Source organism: Cetorhinus maximus, chromosome 15 (assembly GCF_964194155.1).
Source record: "Cetorhinus maximus chromosome 15, sCetMax3.hap1.1, whole genome shotgun sequence".
Lineage (NCBI taxonomy): Eukaryota > Metazoa > Chordata > Chondrichthyes > Lamniformes > Cetorhinidae > Cetorhinus > Cetorhinus maximus.
This window is the reverse complement of record NC_135893.1, coordinates 107555020-107575412: the sequence shown is the minus strand read 5'-3', so window position 1 is coordinate 107575412 and position 20393 is coordinate 107555020. Positions and strand designations below refer to the sequence as shown.

Genomic DNA, 20393 nt, shown 5'->3' with positions numbered 1-20393 from the left:
TTTCAGACAAGCATGTTTGACCTAATTCTCCTACAAGGTAATTTAAAAGCCTCAGTCTTTTTAACATAGATTCCTCATTCATTGAGAGGTTGAATTACTAAGACCTTGGATTGATAATCAACTGAAGATGAATAAATACTTAATTTATTTGCACTGATACATACTGACTGTAAATACACATGGAATTGTGACCATATTTTTGACTGTTTTGAAGTATTGATTGTAAACAAATGCTAAGATGCCAATATAATCACATCCAAACAATTTATATAATCACAACCGAACAATTTATATAATCACAACCGAACAATTTATATACTCACATCCAAACAATTTATATAATCACATCCAAACAATTTATATAATCACATCCAAACAATTTATATAATCACATCCGAACAATTTATATAATCACATCCAAACAATTTACTCTATAATGACCAATTGGGAAATAAACGAAAAAAAGAAAATTGACGAATTAATGATATTGGTCTGGATTTTGTGATAAAAGTAACGTTGAGGTTATCACTGTTGTTAATGAATAAATCAACAACAACTTCTGGCAACCACATATGCACAATGAAACACAGAAAACAGCTGTTCAGATTATCTTGCTCCTCCAGGAACCTTGCTATCACAGTACCTCATAGAGAACTCAGCTTTGAAACATGAAGTTTCTGTACTCACCCATTAGATACCCACGAAACCCACCAGGAAATGTTTATTCATCCGAGCGTAAGTGTATTTTTAACAGTATAGTCATAACAGGTATGGTTATACCAAATAATCTGCCCGTCAAATGCTGCCTTGGTGTCAAAGGTAATCACTCTCACCTCTGGAGCTCAGCCCTTTTCTCCATGTTTGTACCAAGGCTGTAATGAGGTTGGGAGCTGAGTGACCCTGGCAGAACCCAAACTGAGTGTCAGTAAGCAGGTTATTGATAAGCAAATGCCGATTGATAGCACTGTTGATGACACCTTCCACCGCATTAGTAATGATTGAGAGTAGGCTGATGAGGCAGTAATTGGCCGGGTTGCATTTGTCCTGCTTTTTGTGTACAGGACATACCTGGGCAATTTTCCACATTGTCAGGTAGATGCCAGTGTTGTAGCTGTACTGGAACAGCTTGGCTAGGGGCGTGGCAAGTTCTGGAGCACAAGTCTTCAGTACTATTGCTGAAATATTGTCAGGGCCCATAGCCTTTGCAGTATCCAGTGCCTTCAGCCATTTCTTGATATCACACGGAGTGAATCAAATTGGCTGAAGACTTGGTTCTTCCTTAACCGAGGTTTCCCACCCACGGTGGTTGACAGGGCCCTCAACCGTGTCCAACCCACCTCCCACACCTCTGCCCTCACACCTTCCTCTCCCTTCCAGAACCACGATAGGGTCCACCTTGACCTCATTTTTCACCCCACCAGCCTCCGCACTCAAAGGATCATCCTCCACCATTTCTGCCAACTCCAGCATGAGGCCACCACCAAACATATTTTCCCTTCACCGCCCCCCCCCCCCACCCACATTGGCATTCCGTAGGGATTGTTCCCTCTGGGACGCCCTGGTCCACTCCTCCATCACCCACAACACCTCAACCCTCTCCCACAGCACCTTCCCATGCAATCGCAGAAGATGCAACACCTGCCCCTTTACCTCCTCCCTCCTCACTGTCCAAGGACCCAAACACTCCAGCATTTCACTTGCACTTCCCTCAATTTAGTCTACTGCATTCGCTGCTCCCAATGCGGTTTCCTCTACATTGGAGAGACCAAACGCAGACTGGGTGACCGCTTTGCAGAACACCTTCGGTCTGTCCGCTAGCATGACCCAGACCTCCCTGTCGCTTGCCATTTCAACACTCCACCCAGCTCTCATGCCCACATGTCCGTCCTTGGCCTGCTGCAATGTTCCAGTGAAGCTCAACGCAAACTGGAGGAACAGCACCTCATCTTCCGACTAGGCAATTTACAGCCTTCTGGACTTAACATTGAGATCAACAACTTCAGACCATGAACTCTCTCCTCTATCCTCACCCCTTTTTTCAATATTCATTTTTATGTTTTAATTTTTATTTATTTATTTTTCCACTTATTGTTATCATTATTAATTTTAAATTTATTTCCATTTTTATTCATTGTTTTATCCCCAGCTTCTAGCCTACTTTTGATCTTTTTTCCCTGCCACCGTCCCCACCCCCCACCCCACCCCCACAAGGACCATCTGTCATTTGCTCATGTTGTTCTTTCCAGAGTGCTTACTCTGGTCCGGCCATTATCACATTCTGCTTTCTACTTTGAAATGTCACCATCAGCACCTCCTTTAGCCAGTACCACATCATTAACACCCCTTTGACCTTTTGTTTTTGACATCTTTTGCAATCTCTCCTTTGTCTCCACCTTTCGCTGGTCTTCTATCCAGCTTCACCTGTTTCACTCCCCTTAAATAGTATATATTTCATCAAGTTTCTACTTCCCTTTAGCTCTGAAGAAGAGTCATACGGACTCAAAATGTTAACTCTGTCTTTCTCTCCACAGATGCTGTCAGACCTGCTGAGTTTTTCCAGCATTTTTTTGTTTTTGTTTCAGATTTCCAGCATCCGCAGTATTTTGCCTTTATCTTGGCTGAAGACTGGCATCCTGTGATGCTGGGGACCTCTGGAGGGGGCTGAGGTGGATCACCCACTCAGCACTTCTGGCTGAAGATTGTTGCAAATGCTTAAGCCTTATATTTTGCACTGATGTGCTGGGCTCCTCCATCATTGAGGATGGGGATATTTGTGGAGCCTCCACCTCCAGTGAGTTGTTTAATTGTCCACCATCATTCATGACTGGATGTGGCAGGACTGCAGAGCTTAGATCTGATCTGTTGGTTGTGGATTCGCTTAGCTCTGTCTATCACTTGCTCCTGATGCTGTTTGGCATGCAAGTAGTCCTGTGTTGTAGCTTCACTAGGTTCACACCTCATTCTTAGGTATGCCATTTGGAATGGGATATGTATTTGAAAAGGAAGAATAGAGTGGCACCCTAGGGAAGGGGGCAATCGGGTTGACAGAAAAAGCGCTAAGAAATAATTGTCTGAAAACTTTCCTTTACCACTTCTCAGCTCAGGAAGAGATTTATAAATGCTGATGCTGAGCTGAGTTTAGGACGAAGTACTCCAAACACTGAGCCCACAGCCCCTTGTGTGATCATTTGGTTTGGGTCAGGTCCACCAGACAATGTTGACTTGTGAAATCCAAGCACAGATCAGCTCTAAGGTTCCCTGCTCAGAGATTTCACAATCACAAGGAACCTGTGATCAAACAAGAGTCCAAGAAGATAGGGGAAAGAGAGCAGGCCTTACTTGGGGAGCCTGACCGTGCCTTGCACAGTACAAGGTGACTTAGCCTACAGTTATTGGATTATTGTTAGTTATGAGAGGAATCCGAGTGTTACCACTTGCCTTTACTTATCAATGAAATTGCACTGAGTTGGTGATAGAATCAAAGTTCCTCCCACCTCCAGTTTCCTCTCTGTGAATCACTTCCCCAACCAATTCTCTACCTCAGTTTCCCCTTTTCTCCGCGCCCCCATTTCTCCTCTCCCCACTTCTCTGCCCTTGGCTTCCACTTTTGAAAATTCCTTGCCCTCTGTGTCCCTTCTTCCTCACTCCTGTGTCTGTTTCCTCTTTTTCCGCACTTCCTGCACATGACTGCCCCATTTGCCCGGCTTGGCTTTGCGTCTTCTCCTGCCCTTGACTACGCCATTTTCCCCTGGTTTTAGTTTCCCCACTTCCCCTGCTCACGGGTGGTCTCCTGGTTTTTGAACTTGTAGCCACTAACACAAAACCACGTGCAAAGCTGTTCTACTACAGTGGACCCAACCTTTATAAAGAAAGGCGCAATGACATTTGTAGCAGTCCTGTGGCCAAAGCTCCAGGGGTCCCTCTGACCAGAGTTGGCAATCCTAAATTGCAATCCCAGAGTGCAATGTTCAAGAAGCTATCAGGAAACTGAAGCTGATGTGTTAATAATCGAAAGATAAGTAACAGGAAAGAGACAAAGTTTATGTTTAGATTGAGCCCTTGGTTGAGATCATAGAATCATAAAGATTAGCAGCAATATAGCTGAAAGTGCAGCCTCATATAGCTGAGTCAGAGAATTCTGCTTTCCTTATTGTTTTATATGTTGTTAGGAAATAGAGATAGTTTAGGTAATTTAAATTGGTATTTTTTGGTTTTAGGAATGAGTTTTAGCTTTAAAGTTTAAGTTTAATTTATATTTCTGTATGTGTGTATTAAGAAAATGTCAAATTGAGTTTTGGTTTCACTTTAAAAGGTGTCAGCATTTCTAATGAGAATTTGATGACTGTTGCAGCTAAGCTAAATAAGCAAGAGTAGAGAAACCAGGCTGTTGCCTAGCAACAGGGGTCCAGAGAGACAGGTCCCACCCACAGACACACAGAAAAAACTAGAAACAGCAGAATGATTTGGAAACTGTTTGAGCTAAAGTTAGTTGAAAGCAGCTGCCAGAGAGAGACTGGAGAAAAAGGGACAAATAGCCAGTCCCAAGCTAAAGAAGAAAGTCCCCAAGAATCCAGGGTAGTGGAACAGGAGAAAGTCCCAAGCAGACCTCCTAGTCAAAGAAAGGTCCTGTTACGTGAAGTTAAGAGTGAGGGGCAGAAGAAAGTCCCCAACCTTCAGATTTAAAAAGACAAAAGCTGCAGAAAGCAGATTTAAAGTGAGAACAGCTTGTAAGAGGCCAGAAGGTCCGAAGAGACAACTGAAGGCCTGTAACTCTTTGCTATGGATATGTGAAGCAGTGGTGTACTGTTGACAGCTGAGTCAGTGAGAGAGAATGCGTGGAAGACAACTTGAATTCATGTGGTGACCCAGGGAAGAGGAACACCAGAAAGAGGGTTCGAAACCCCGGGGCAGGATTTCCAGGTCGGTGTGCAGGAGGCGGGACCCGCACGCCAACGCGTAAAATGATGCGGGATGACGTTGGGCGGAACTCCCGATGTCACTCCGCATCTTTTCAGTTTTCAGGTCAGTGGGGGCGCAGCCGAATCAGCTGTGTGCCCGCCGACCTGTCAACAGCCAATTGAGGCCAGTTAAAAAGTAATTGCAGTTGGTAAAGGACCTGCCCGTCTAACCTTAAGGTTGGTGGGCAGGCCGGGAGCTCTGGTGGGCTTCAGAGAAAGCATGAAACCTCATCTACTGGCAGGATGAGGTTTCATATAGGTTTTTAAAATTTAATAAAAGTTTATCTAAAAGTGATGGACATGTCCCAACTCATGTGACAGTGTCACATGAGGGGACATGTCAGGGAAATTTTATTTTTATATTTTTAACATTTTTGAATTTGGTGCTGATCTCCCTGAGGCAGCACTTAGCCTCAGCGAGATGAGTGCGTGAAAGAGCACATCCCCACCCCACACCGCCCGCACAGGGAGCGCACAGTGCTTCTTTGTGGACGTCACACTGGGCGGGCTTTAATTTGCCCACCCACGTAAAATGGCGACACGCCCCAATTGGGGGCGCCGATCCGAGGCGCACCTGCCTGCGTCCGCTCCTGAACTCCCCCCACAACAGGGGAAAATTCTGCCCCTGGAGGTGAACCCTTGCAGAAGGCGAATGAAAGAAAGTGTCGGCTTGGGAGAAGATTCTAGAGCATGTAATTCGAGAGTGGAGATTAGAAACCCTCGTGTGAAAGACCAAGTTCAGTGAGACTGGTTGGCTTATGGTTGACAAGTGTCTGGGGGTAGTTGAGTAGAGATCCATAGCATCTGTCTGGTGTGGCAACTGTCACTTGGTTTCAGAGCTTGGTGTGTCTGACCACAGGGTGCCTATTGGTTTACATGGACTGTACTTACTATGAACATTAGAGCACAAGATAGCTTTTGTAACTTGTGTTATCCTTACAAATGTGTACATATTTGTAAAGGTATAGGTGTGGGTGAAGGAGTATTATAACATAGTTCATCTTTTCTTGTTTAATAAATGTTTTATGCTTTTGTTAAAAGTTCACTAGCTGACTCTGGTGACTCTGTTCAGTAGTCACTCTCCACGTATCTAAACAAACAAATAAAAGTTAGGATCTATCGAGATGGGTTCCGCACTGGGATCAGGCTTGGCCAGCGGTAACCTTAGCTGGGATCATAGCAATGTGCTTCTTTATTCTCCTGTTTTCCCTCAATTATAAAAAGATAGATGGGGCTGCCCATAAATGGCTATACAACAGGGTAGGAATAACAGGCAAAAACAAAAATAAAAATACCTGGAAAAACTCAGCAGGTCTGACAGTATCTGCGGAGAGGAGCACAGTTAACGTTTTGAGTCCGTATGACTCTTCAACAGAACTAAGGAAAAATAGAAAAGAGGTGAAATATAAGCTGGTTTAAGGGGGGGTGGGACAGGTAGAGCTGGATAGAGGGCCAGTGATAGGTGGAGATTGCCAAAAGATGTCATAGACAAAAGGACAAAGAGATGTTGACGGTGGTGATATTAGCTAAGAAATATGCTAATAGGTGACATTAAGGGTAGAAAGCAGGACGAGCAAGGTACAGATAGCCCTAGGGGGTGGGGAGGGGGGAAGGGATCGAATAGGGTAAAAGGTAGAGATAAAACAATGGATGGAAATACATTTAAAAATAATGGAAATAGGTGAGAAAAGAAAATCAGACCTGCTGAGTTTTTCCAGGTATTTTTATTTTTGTTTTGGATTTCCAGCATCCACAGTTTTTTGCTTTTATCTTAGTGTTTAATTGACTGCCACTTCCCTTCAAGGAATGTCTACCTTGAAGAAGTATTGCTCTTCTCTCCGACAGGATTTCCACCTGTCTCTTTTGCCTTGTTCACCTTCATTGCTTTCCATTTCTCTCCTGGTGCTTGACAAGGTGTTTACTAAAACCCGCTTTCACAGCCATATTTCCTTTCTCAGTGACTGTCTCTGTCTCTGACTTAACCCACATGGATTTCAACTGAAATTCCATCCCTCATGTTTCGAACCCACCCAGGATTACAGGTATCTCCGGGACATAAAATGTTTCTCGGACTGCTGTTCCCGTCGCATCCTGAGATCCACACTCAGTGCCATGCGCCGCCATATGAATACACTCGACCTCTCCCTCCAGCAGCACCGACGCACCCTATTTCTAAGTTGCCCGTGCCCCCAGTTTCATTTTATTCTTCGTCTCATCCGACGCCTCAACATGAAACTTTGTCTCTTCCTTTCAGGTGCAAAGGAACGCAAGCTCCAACAACTCATCGACACCAACGCCCATCTGGGCCCCTCCACCCCTGCCTGTCCCTCTGTCCCCATCCCGTCTTCCAATCCCAGCCCCGGCCGTGTATTCACCATACCCCCTGACCTTCCCCTCTCTGATGCTGAATGTTCAGTGCTCAGCAAAGAACTTAGTTTCTTACCCTTGCGCCCTCACCTCAATGAATTTCGGGCTCGGCACGATGCTGAACTCTTCTTCCGTCGCCTTCGTCTCCGCGCTCACTTCTTTGGGCAGGAGTCCTCTCCCCGTTCAACGGATCCTTTTACCCACCTCCAATATTCTCCCTCCACCTGGACCCCTCCCTCTGGATTCTTACCTTCTCTTGATCTTTTCATTGAGAACTGTCGGCGTGACATTAGTCATTTCAATTTCTCTGCTCCTCTCAACCACTCTAACCTGTCTCTCTCTGAACTTGCTGCACTCCGTTCTCTCAGGTCCAACCCTGACATTGTCATCAAACCTGCTGACAAGGATGGTGCTGTTGTCTGGTGCACTGACCTCTACCTCGCAGAGGCTGAGCGTCAACTCGCAGACACTTCCTCCTACCTCCCCCTGGACCATGACCCCACCACTGAACATCAAGCCATCGTTTCCAGGACTGTTACTGACCTCATCTCCTCTGGAGATCTTCCTTCCACAGCTTCTAACCTCATAGTCTCCCAACCTCAGACAGCCCGCTTCTACCTCCTACCCAAAATCCACAAACAGGACTGCCCGGCAGACCGATCGTGTCAGCCTGTTCCTGCCCCACGGAACTCATTTCTTGCTATCTTGACTCCATTCTCTCTCCCCTTGTCTAGTCTCTTCCCACTTACATCCGCAATTCCTCTGACACCCTACCTCATATCAACAATTTCCAGTTCTCTGGCTCCAACCTCCTCCTCCGGAGTCCTACTCCGGCCCCCTCCCACAACTCTTTCTCCGGTACAACAATGACTGCTTCAGTGCTGCTTCATGCTCTCGTCTGGACCTGGAAAATTTTATTAATTTTGCTTCCAATTTCCACCCCTCCATCATTTTCACGTGGTTCATCTCTGACACTTCCCTTCCCTTCCTTGACCTCTCTGTCTCAATTTCTGGTGATAGACTGTCCACCAATATTCATTACAAGCCTACCGACTCCCACAGCTACCTCGACTACAGCTCTTCACACCCCGCTTCCTGTAAGGACTCCATCCCATTCTCTCAGTTCCTTCGCCTCCGTCGCATCTGTTCTGATGATGCCACTTTCAAAAACAGTTCCTCTGACATGTCTTCCTTCTTCCTTAACCGAGGTTTTCCACCCACGGTGGTTGACAGGGCTCTCAACCGTGTCTGGCCCATCTCCCGCGCATCCGCCCTCACACCTTCCTCTCCCTCCCAGAAACATGATAGGGACCCCCTTGTCCTCACTTATCACCCAACCAGCCTCTGCATTCAAAGGATCATCCTCTGCCATTTCCGCCAACTCCAGCATGATGACACCACCAAACACATCTTCCCTTCACCCCCCAGGCGGCATTCCGCAGGGATCGTTCCCTCCGGGACACCCAGGTCCACTCCCCCATCACCCCCTACACCCCAACTCCCTCCCTCGGCACCTTCCTATGCAACCGCAGAAGGTGCAACACCTGCCCCTTTACTTCCCCTGTCCTCACCGTCCAAGGGCCCAAACACTCCTTTCAAGTGAAGCAGCATTTCACTTGCACTTCCCTCAATTTAGTCTACTGCATTTACTGCTCCCAATGCGGTTTCCTCTACATTGGAGAGACCAAACGCAGACTGGGTGACCGCTTTGCAGAACACCTGCAGTCTGTCCGCAAGCATGACCCAGACCTCCCTGTCGCTTGCCATTTCAACACTCCACCCTGCTCTCATGCCCACATGTCCGTCCTTGGCCTGCTGCATTGTTCCAGTGAAGCTCAACGCAAACTGGAGGAACAGCACCTCATCTTCTGACTAGGCACTTTACAGCCTCCCGGACTGAATACTGAGCTCAACAATTTTAGATCATGAACTCTCTCCTCCATCCCCACCCCCTTTCCAATCCCCCTTTTTTCCAATAATACATATAGATTTTCCATATTTTTAAATGTATTTCCATCCATTGTTTTATCTCTACCTTTTAGCCTATTTCGATCCCTTCCCCCCACCCCAACCCCACTAGGGCTATCTGTACCTTGCTTGTCCTGCTTTCTACCCTTAAATAGCACATTCCTTAGATAATATCACCACCTTCAACACCTCTTTGCCCTTTTGTCTATGACATCTTTTGGTTATCTCCTCCTATCACTGGCCGTCTATCCAGCTCTACCTGTCCCACCCCCCCTTAAACCAGCTGAAATTTCACCTCTTTTCTATTTTTCCTTAGTTCTGTTGAAGAGTCATACGGACTCGAAACATTAACTGTGTTCCTCTCCGCAGATGCTGTCAGACCTGCTGAGTTTTTCCAGGTATTTTTATTTTTGCTTTTGTTTTGGATTTCCAGCATCTGCAGTTTTTTGCTTTTATCTTAGGAATAAAAGGCTTTCCTTGGCTTGAAACTGCTGACATACTGAATGTTTTCTTAACAGCACAGCTGAAAAATATTTTTTCTAATTATTCTCATCAAAGGTGATCTTTCAGGGCAGAATCATCCCAGATTTGCACAAGGTGCAGTAGTGGGCAGGAAAAAGGACGTTTTACCCACAGGCCGCAATGGCGGCTTTTCACCCTGTATCGTCCCATTCCCAGCTTTATTAAGAAATCATTCCCGGGAAACACGCTGGATCACTGGCAGTGCAGCCTCTGATTCTCCTGCCCCACTGTCAACTTAGGCCTTCAGTAATCCGGGCGCCATGTTTATAGGGCGCCCCTGCACATAGCTACTCCCTGTAAGACATCAGGAGCTGCTGGAAAGTCATGGCTGCTAAAGAGAGGAAACATGCTACCCCCAAATTTAGCAACTCCTCCCTCGAGCTGAAGTCCTCTACCCCCACTCTGGTGAAGACCAGCAAGCAAGGTCACCAATCCAGCATGGGAGGCAGTGGCAGTGGTTGTCATCGCCAACGCCTTGCAAAAGTTGACAGCCACCCAGTGCCGAAAGATGATGAATGATCTCCTCTGTTTCACCAGGGTAAGTAACTCTTCTCATCACTCCCAACTTACACATTCACAAACCCAACACACACCCACAGGGATCTCACTCACTGCCAGTTCAAGGGACATCACCATTCACTCTCCCACACACACCCTCATTTGCACCGCGGATTGTGTCTTTATCCCATCCATGGCACCACTCACCGCCCACACATCCCAGGCATCCTTCTCATCTGGCCTGGCAGGCGTCCTGCTTACACTCTCTCCCTCTGTATTCATTCAGGCCAAGCTGGCACATAACAAAAAGGAGAGGTCACAGACTGTTGGAGGAATGCCTGAAATCAAGGCCCTCACAAACTTTGAAAATAGAGTCATCCAGCTGGCCAGTGATGACCTGGGCAGTTCCTGTGCAGACGGTGAGGTTGGCAGAGCTCAACCAAGTGAGGATCCAGCAGTGAAACACCCATCAGACTGTGAAGTGATGTGTCCTGTTTCACAGGCCACTGCCATGCACTATTTTTCTCTCTTTGCTTCCGCAGGCACACCTGGGAAGCAACCATGACCCAGGTCCTCGACGCAAGCCCCAAAAGCACCTCCGAAGAAAAATCTGATGACACTCTAATTAAAAACCTGTCACAGCGCTCACCCACACCCTCCACCAGACCAGAGACACACACTTCGGTGGGACCTAGTCCTAGAATAGCCTCGGAGTTACAATCTGGTGAACACATCGCACTGTCTGATCTGCAGTAGGCAGTGGCAGGAACTTCCCAGGTTTCCGGCACTCGGAGGACTGCTGGAGACCAGAAATCTGCTGAGTCTGAGTCAGATGAGGAGCCTCTGGACTCGGTCATACCTCAGCTGCTGCAGCTGCAAAGTCAAGCTCGGGAACATCAGGAAGGGATGTCTGCTGTACTCCTCAGATTACAAGGCTCGATGGAAGAGTCCGTCCACCTTCATTCTGAGGTGATAGTGCCAGCATGCCAATGCACTGAGGTCAACACTAGTAGAATGGCGGCCACCATGGAGACCTTGACCCAGGACATTGGCCCTGCACTGCTGCAACACTTTGATCTTTCCTGTAGAAGAACGTTTTAAACTTACATCAATGGAACTGGTATACTTAACCTTCGCTGTAATTTAAACTGCCACATTTTCAATAACTTTACAATAAGAGGGTTTTAATTTCTGGTTTTGATTTTGAAATACACTTGATTCATTTTTTAAAAAATAAACTGAAAAATAAAATAAAGATGACATTAAATAGCGTTATTCTGCTTTCTAGCCCATTGAATGGACCATCCTGGTTACTTTTGCTTTCTGAGGTATCAATTGATAAGCTGACAGATAGCTGGATAAACATAAACAGTAAGGTGATAAAGGAAATCAGGTGGGCAAAGTACAGGTGAATAATTGATTGTTAAAGTATGTTCTGCTCTCATGAATATAACTCTTCCAAATGCATTATATTCTCTACTATTACAAATGTTGTTATTCCTGTTTGTGGAAATGTTTGAGCTATTTTATTGTTATAATAATGTTTATTTCAGATATGCTGCAAACAAAGAAAACTATTTGGCTCAGGGAGGATTTTCCTTTTCAGGACATAGACATAACTGATGGTGAAATGAATTGATCAGCATATTTACAAGTATCTGACCAAATTACACCTTGATCATGTTATCAGGATGATGCTGTTCATTTAACCCCTTGAGTCCTGTTTGCTACGAATAATGGGACAACTTTGTGGTGCTATACATACCTATAATTCTGAGTGAATCTCTTATTGACAATTGTTTAATTCCTACCTTCTGTCCATTTCCAGTGTTTCTGAATGGTGATATGCGGAGTTTACAAAGCCTTCATTCCACTCTTTGTAATTCATTGTGTTAAATGTATTTCCCTCCCTTGAAGGGTAGTGCTCTTACTTTCCTCCTTTTAGGCCAGTGCCAAAATTCAAGGCTCCTGATGGTGCACGCAACCCTAAAAACAAACATCATTTAAGAACACAAAACATTTGACAGTGTTTCAATCCAAACAATTTTTTTTAAAGAGGAGATTTTCTTGCTCAAGAGAGTTAGCTCAAATTAAAAACACTGCATTGGCAGAATGCTCCAGTTCATGCTGAATGAAACACATCACAATGTGGCAGACAATACTTTTTGATACAATTAGACATTGCAGTTACAGAGACCATTATTGCTCAGTGCCCTATCTCACTATGGTGCACTGTATTTTAAACCAATAACACAACTAAATGTTTAAAACTGATATTTTAACATTTAAATTATTTACATACAATGCAAAATATGTATTTTTAAAATCTTTTGTGGGATGTGAGCATCGCTGGCTAGGCCAGCATTTGTTGCTCATCCCTAATTGCCCTTGAGAAAGTGGTGATGAGCTGCCTTGTTCAACTGCTGGAGTTCATGTAGTGTAGGGGTACCCACAGTGCTGTTAGGGAGGGAGTTCCAAGATTTTGACTAAGTGCTAGTGAAGAAACAGCGATACAGTTCCAAGTCAGGGTGGTGTGTGGCTTGGAGGGGAACTTGAAGGTGGTGGTGTTCCCATACATCTGCTGTCCTTGTTCTTCTAGGTCACAGGTTTGGAAGAACATGTTAAAGGAGCCTTGATGAATTACTGCAGTGCATCTTGTAGATGGTACACACTGCTGCAACGTACCTTGCTGGCGGAGGGAGTGAATGTTTGTGGATGTGGTCAATCAAGTGGGCTGCTTTGTCCTGGATAGTGTCAAGCTTCTTGAGTGTTGTGGGAGCTGCACTCATCCAGGCAAGTGGGGAGTATTCCATCACACTCCTGACTTGTGCCTTGTAGATGGTGGACAGGCTTTGGGGAGTCAGGATCTGATTCACTTGCCACAGAATTCCCAGTCTCTGTCCTGCTCTTGCGCCACAGTATTTATATGGCTAGTCCAGTTAAGATTCTGGTCAATGGCAACTCCCAGGATGTGGGTTAGTGGGGGATTCAGCATTGGTAATGCTGTTAAGGGGAGATGGTTAGATTCTCTTTTTGTTGGAGATGGTCATTGCCTGGCACTTGTGTGGCACGAAAATTACTTGCCACTTACCAGATCAAGCCTGAATATTGTCTTGCTGCATTTACACATGGACTGCTTTAGTATCTGAAGAGTCATGAATGGTGCTGAACATTGCGCAATCATCAGCGAACACTTCTGATCTTACGATTGAGGGAAGGTCATTGATGAACAGCTGAAGATGGTTGGGCCGAGGGCACTACCCTGAGGAACTCCAGCAGTGATGTCCTGGTACTGAGATCATTGATCTCCAACAACCACAACTATCTTCCTTTGTGCTAGGCGTAGCTCCAACCAGTGGAGATACCCATTGACCAGTTTTTCTAGGGCTCCTTGATGTTACACTTGGTCAAATGTTGCCTTGATGTCAAGAGGAGTCACTCACCTCACCTTTTGAGTTCATTTAGTTGATATTTGGACCAAGGCCATTAAAGGGTCAGGAGCCAAGTGGCCCTGGCGGAACCCAAACTGAGCATTAGTGAGCAGCTTATTGCTGTGTAAGTGCCTCTTGATAGCACTGTTAATGACAACTTCTATCACTTTATTCAAGATTGAGAGTGGACTTATGGGGCAGTAATTGGCCAAATTGGATTTGTTCTGCTGTTTCTGGATAGGACATATTTAGGCAATTTTCCACATTGCTGGGTAGATGCCAGTGTTATAGCTGTACAGGAACAGCTTGGCTAGGGGCATGGCAAGTTCTGGAGCACAAGTCTTCAGTACTATTGCTGGAATATTGTCAGGGCCCATAGCCTTTGCAGTATCCAGTGCCGACAGCCATTTTGTGATATCACATGGAGTGAATCCACCTGGCTGAAGACTGGCATCTGTGATGCTGGGGACCTCTGGAGGAGGCCGTAATGGATCATCCACTCCTGGCTGAAGATTGTAGCAAATGCTTCAGCCTTATCTTTTGCACTGATGTGCTGGGCTCCTCCATCATTGAGGATGGGGATATTTGTGGAGCCTCCTCTTCCAGTGAGTTGTTTAATTGTCCACCACTGCTCATCAGAATAAGGAGCCATAGGCAGGGAAACATTCTTGGGAATCTATTCACAATAGTGAACAGTACGTACAAGTGATTAATACCTGTGTCCAGGCTGTGCAACTAATTCCTCTTAACTTTCCTAACCCTGCTGCTATATCTTGGTGCTCCCTCAATGCCCACAGCGGAGGTGGAGGCAGCCTGTTAACTGCAACACCCTGTCTGTGATGACCTTGGCGGGTGTTCTCTGGAGGCCCGAGACTAGGAGGTCCCTGGTCTGCCTTCGGGGTCTTGCTGTGTGGCTGTGGCACCCTCCTCGGCCTGTGGAACTGGAGCTGCTGAGGTCATAGGAAGAGGGAATTCGGATGGGCCGGACATGCTTGGAGTCACCTGGGTGGATGGCCCCGGATTGTGCACCTGCTGATCCTCCTCCCTATGAGTGCCCTCGAGGAGAAGGGGTAACTGGGGTGAGATCAGACTGCTCTGCACCAACTATGGCCTCAGCGATGGAGTTCAACCTGTGTAGCAGTACAGGAGCGACATCCTGGACCAAGGTCTCCATGGCATCTGCCATCCTACCAGTGTTGACAGTGCGTTGGCATGCCGGCACTAGCTGTACTGGAACAGCTTGGCTGGGGATGCTACTAATTCTAGTGCCGATGTCTTCAGTACTATTGTCAGAATGTTGTCAGGGCCTGTAGCCTTCGGTGTATCCAGTGCCTTCAGCCCTTTCTTGGTATCACGTGGAGTGAATCGAAGTGGCTGAAGATCGGCATCTGTGATGCTGAGGATGTCCGAAGGAAGTCGAGATGGATCATCCACTTGACACTTCTTGCTGAAGATGGCTGCAACTGCTTCAGCCTTGTGTTTTGCATTTGATATGCTGGGCTCCTCCAACATTGAGGATGGGGATATTTGTGAAGTCGCCTCCCCTGTTTAGTTGTTTAATTGTCCACCACTATTCACAGCTGAATGTGACAGGATTGCAGAGTTTTGATTGTGGGGTTGTTTAGCTCTATCTATTGCATGCTGATTCTGCTGTTTGGTGTGCAAGTAGTCCTGTATTGTAGCTTCACTAGGCTGACACCTTGGGAAGAATTTTCCCCCCACCGCAGGAGCGGGCGTGGGCGGGCGCGCCTCTGATTGGCGCCCCCGATCGGAGGCGCGCCGCCATTTTACGTGGGATGGCCAATTAAGGCCCGCCCAGCGTGACATCCGTCAGGAAGCGCTATGCACTCCCTGTGCGGACGGGAGGGAGTCCCTCAGCTGAGAGTGCGCTCTTTTGGGCATGTGCACAAAAGAGCGCACTCATCTTGCTGAGGCTAAGTGCTGCCTCAGGGAGATTGGCGCCAAATTTAAAAATGGTGTAGGTGGAAAAATAAAATTTCCCTGACATGTCCCCTCATGTGTCACTGTCACATGAGTTCGGATGTGTCCATCACTTTAAAGCATACATATAATAAAATTTTGAAAACCCTCATGAAACCTCATCCCGCCCGTGGATGAGGTTTGATGCTTTTTCTGAAGCCCGCCAGGGCCCCCGGCCTGCCCACCAACCCTAAGGTTGGATGGGCAGGTCCATTAATTATCTCAATTACTTTTTAAATGGCCTCATTAGGCCATTGACAGGTTGGTGGGCGCACAGCTGATTCGGCTGCGCCCCTGCCGACCTGAAAATGGAAATGACGCGGGGTGAGGTCGGGAGTTCGGCCCGACGTTATCCAGCATCATTCTACACGTTGATGAGTGGGCCCCGTGCCGCTTGCTGACCTAAAGATCCTGGCCCTTGTTTTTAGTTACATCTGATGCCATGGCTGACCCCTGGCTTGATGGTAATTGTAGAGTGGGGGAGATGCCGGCCATGAGATTCCAGATTGATGGTTGAATAAAATTCTGCTGCTGATAATGGCCCACAGCGCCTTAAGAATGCCAGTTTTGACCTGCTAAATATGTCTTGAATCTATCTCATTTATAGCACAGTGATGGTGCAGTACAACATGATGGACAGTATACTCAGTGTGAAGATGGGAATTTGTTGAATAAAGAATCAACTCTGGGGCCAAAAATTATTATACATATTATTATTATCACATATGTTTGCTTCATTTAACTTGTAGCATATTCCTTTATATATTTAATAAAAGATTTCTGTAAGCATATTACTTAGTTTTTGTCTGTCTGGACTGTTTTGATTAGTCAGTTTCAGTGGCACATCTGTTGCTGTGTGGTGGCTGGAAAATGCAGAGGCACATGGGGCGTGTGGAGGACTGAAGCACATGAGGCACGTGTGGCTCCAAAGGGTAGTGGCAGGAGCAGCAGGGTGGGGGTGGGGGGTGTGGGGCGGGGTTGGTTGATGGGGAATAAAATTGGGGGAAGGTAGGGGAACCTGACAACAATGTTAGCCTGGCGGGAGGGATTGTTTCCGCGAGGGATGGGATGGGATTGATGGCAGAGATTGGAATAACAAGGGCAGGATGGGGTAGCACGGGACAGATGAGATGATGGAATTGGTTGATTGTGGCAAAATGGTAGGGACAATTCTTTGATACAACTTATTATTTGAAAGCTATCCTTTGTGCTAAAAATGAAGATTCGCCTCGATCTGAATGAAAAGGTTTTAGAAAGTTGAATTAAAAGAATACATCAACGTTGATTCCATATCCTCTGGAGTTTCTACACAGTCTAACTCCAATGGGTTTGCTACTGCACAACTTAGACTCAAGGAAAGGGCAGTTATAAAGTTGTTGTGAAATTTGAATTGCATAGAAAAAGCTTGGTAGTTGGGAAGCTGTTTTCTTCAATAAAAAATGCTGAAATTATAACAAACAGATTTCACGGAAACAAAGGGCTGTATCTAATGGAGGCAAGAGGGGTCTCTCACGCCAGCTGGAGAGGTGGTGAGAGCCCCTCGTTCCCTCTTTTAGGGAAGGCCCACTGTTTTAAATGCCACGCAGGCAAGTAGCTGGACAGCAGCCGGCATTCCCTGGGAGCAAGGACCCCAGGGACGCAGGTCTCATCTGCTGAGAACTGCCAGTCAATCAGAGGACTTGGGGGGGCATTAGCTGCTGCTGGTAGGACACCCACTAAGATCATCACTGGATCCCAGGCCTCAGGTGAGTGATGGCAGGAGGATGGAGTTGGATCAGCAGCAAGGGCAGAGGGCTGGCACTCACTGTCCCACAACCCCTTCCACTTCCCAGTGCCAGGTACCTCAATCAGGCACTGGGTGCCTTTGCCTGAGGGACTCCCTGGGAGCCTGGGTGGGTTTGCTTGTCGTGCTCCCTGCATGGGAAGTTCCTCGTTCGCCTCTGGGTTAATTGCAGCAGTGGCGGGATAAGGCCCATAAGTGGGTATAAATTGCCCACTTAAGGGCTGCAATTGGTGGTGGGGCTGGAAGGCTGTCCATGGGCCTTCCTGTCACAGACTAAATCAGAATGGAGGTAGGAAGGTGGCAAGGTCCCCACCCAGCATCCTCACGCCCAATTAAATGCCCCACGTAGCCAAACTCACCACGGGGAGGGCATTAAATTACGTCCATTTTATTCCTTGAATCACATTGAGCCCATCAGATGTAAACCTGTCTTTTCAACTCAGGAGAAAGCTGTTTTCAATTAGACTTTCATATTCTGATTATAAAGAAATCACAAGAACAGACTCTTGACAAAAATTGTATCTTTTTTCCTGGGCCTGTTTTTACACATGGGCAATTTTATGTAGCTTTTTCCAGAATAAGAAATTTGATTCTGTTGCAGTCTTTGGTGAAAGAATAATTAGAAACCCTGTATTTAAAGTGCTGTTGCAATAAAGATGCTAATTTGGCCACAGATGTTTTACGGGCCACTCACTGCTAGTGTATATTAAACATATCGCGATAAAAATTCATCTCAGGCATTGAACAAAATGTTTGATATCACATCAGCCGCCTGTTCTGTGCAGCACTTGACATTCAGTTTCACTGCATTCAATGTCTGAGAGTGAGTGTGAGCCTTGGAAAAAGATCCTAAACCTATATTCAGAAAAGGTAGTCCATCTTAGAGATACTGATTACCTTCCCGAATAGGTCCAACTAGATGAGAAGAGGCCACCTTTCTTCAGCACCTTGCACAGCCTCCTACCCAGCAGTAGTCCAAGGTAGATGTTACTGATGCATTCCTGTTTTTATGGAAATTTCTGAAGGTTTTCATCAACCTGCTGGTATATGGACTGCACTACTGTATAGGAGCTAACAGCATTGCAGCCAAATTACTTATCACATGACTTACGAACAAGTGGTAGGAAATGTTGCATTCGTGCAATAGGAACATTAATCTAACCATATTATAACAGATTTTATACTGTCACTGAGAGGGTAAAATAAAATTACCAATGTATGCTGAAGTAAAATGTGATAACTGCAAATGTTTTATTAGATTTTTGTATAACAATGTCGTAAAATACATTACATCCAAAATTCTGTCAATTACTTAATTTAAAAATCATATGGGGGTGAGAAATATGAAATGGGAGCTGAATCCTCCAAGGCTCTTGTTGTAATATGGGTTCTTCAGACATCTCAATGATGGGAACTTGAGACTTGTATATTTAAACATGAACCATTGCTTATTAATCTTTAATTATTTACGGATCCCATGTTACTGTCTTACATGGTGGTGTTACTTCCATGCAGGCTGGTTCCAGAGTGTTCTTTTGTTTCTTGCACTTTAGTGTTGGATTTACATTTTCCAATCTAATTTCTGTCTTTTCTTTCTCTGTCTGCAACTCTGTCTGGCCAGGTCTGTCTCCAGCGAAGTCTTAATTTGTTTCAGTTCTGTAATTGTGCAATTCATAGTTCACAGCTTGGAAAGTTCGATGCCTTTTCCTTTCAATGCCTCCTCTTTTTCATTCACTGCTTCGTCAGCTCTTCAGTCTGTTTCTTGTAGCTTTCAGCTTCCCCCTGGAATATTGAACATTGTTGAGTCTTCTCTGCTGGCTGGATCTTCAGTTTGTGCAGAGTGACGTTAAATTTGTTTTCTTTCTCTTCATAATTTTCCAGAGGAATAAACTTCGTCCTTATAGCGTGTGAAGATCTGGTAACAGGTTTTCCTTTTCTTTGCGAAGCCCACTTCTTCATCTTGAGTTTTCCCGTAATTCAGCATAGTCCCCTCGAATTCCTTCTGCTCTGCTTCCATTCTGCTGTTTAAGACAATCTGCATTTCTTCATGTTGCTGTATGGTTATGTATTCCTTTTGTATTTGATCTTAAAGGACAAATCAGCTGTTCTTTCCACTGCCTTTTTTCTTGTTGAGCTCTTGCCAGCTCACTCTGGGCTACAGTGCATCGTTTCGTTGCTACCGATAATTCCAAAGCAGCTTTTTCCAAAGTAATATTCAACATCCTTTTTAGCTCCTTATGTTTTTCCATGGCTACATAATGATTCTTCAAGGAGTCTTTCAGGATTGCAACTTCTTTACTTGCCTTTTCTGCCTACTGTTTTGCCTGGCTGTACATCTGGTAAGCCAGGGAACTACAGACCAGTGAGTCTCACCTCAGTGGTAGGGAAACTATTGGAGAAAATTCTGAAGGAGAGTATCTATCTCCACTTGGAGAGGCAAGGTTTGATCAGGGATAGTCAGTATGGCTTTGTCAGAGGGAGGTCATGCCTAACAAATTTGACTGAATTTATTGAGGAGGTGACCAGGTGTGTAGATGAGGGTAGTGCAGTTGATGTAGTTTGTATGGATTTCAGCAAAGCCTTTGACAAGGTCCCACATGGGAGACTTATAAAGAAGGCAAATGCACATGGGATACAGGGTAATTTGATAAGGTGGATTCAAAATTGGCTTAGTTGTGGGAGACAGAGGGTGATGACAGAAGGATGCTTTAGTGACTGGAAACCAGTGTCTAGTGGTGTACCACAGGGATCTGTGCTGGGTCCCCTATTATTCCTCATCTATATAAACAACATAGATGATTATGTGGAGGGTAGGATTAGTAAGTTTGCGGATGACACAAAGATTGGCTGGGTGGTTAACAGTGAGGTTGAGTGTCTTGGGCTACA

The 20393-nt window shown here is 45.7% G+C and overlaps 1 protein-coding gene across 1 annotated transcript in view; it reads right to left on the bottom strand.

The window, feature by feature from the left end:
• Window positions 1-20393, bottom strand: part of LOC144691099 (transmembrane channel-like protein 5) — a 264020-nt gene that overhangs the window by 172333 nt on the left and 71294 nt on the right. The window contains exon 2 of the mRNA XM_078559169.1: window positions 12125-12299. Coding sequence (XP_078415295.1) covers window positions 12125-12201 — 77 coding nt within the window. The 5' untranslated portion in view covers window positions 12202-12299. The remainder of the gene's footprint in view (window positions 1-12124; window positions 12300-20393) is intronic.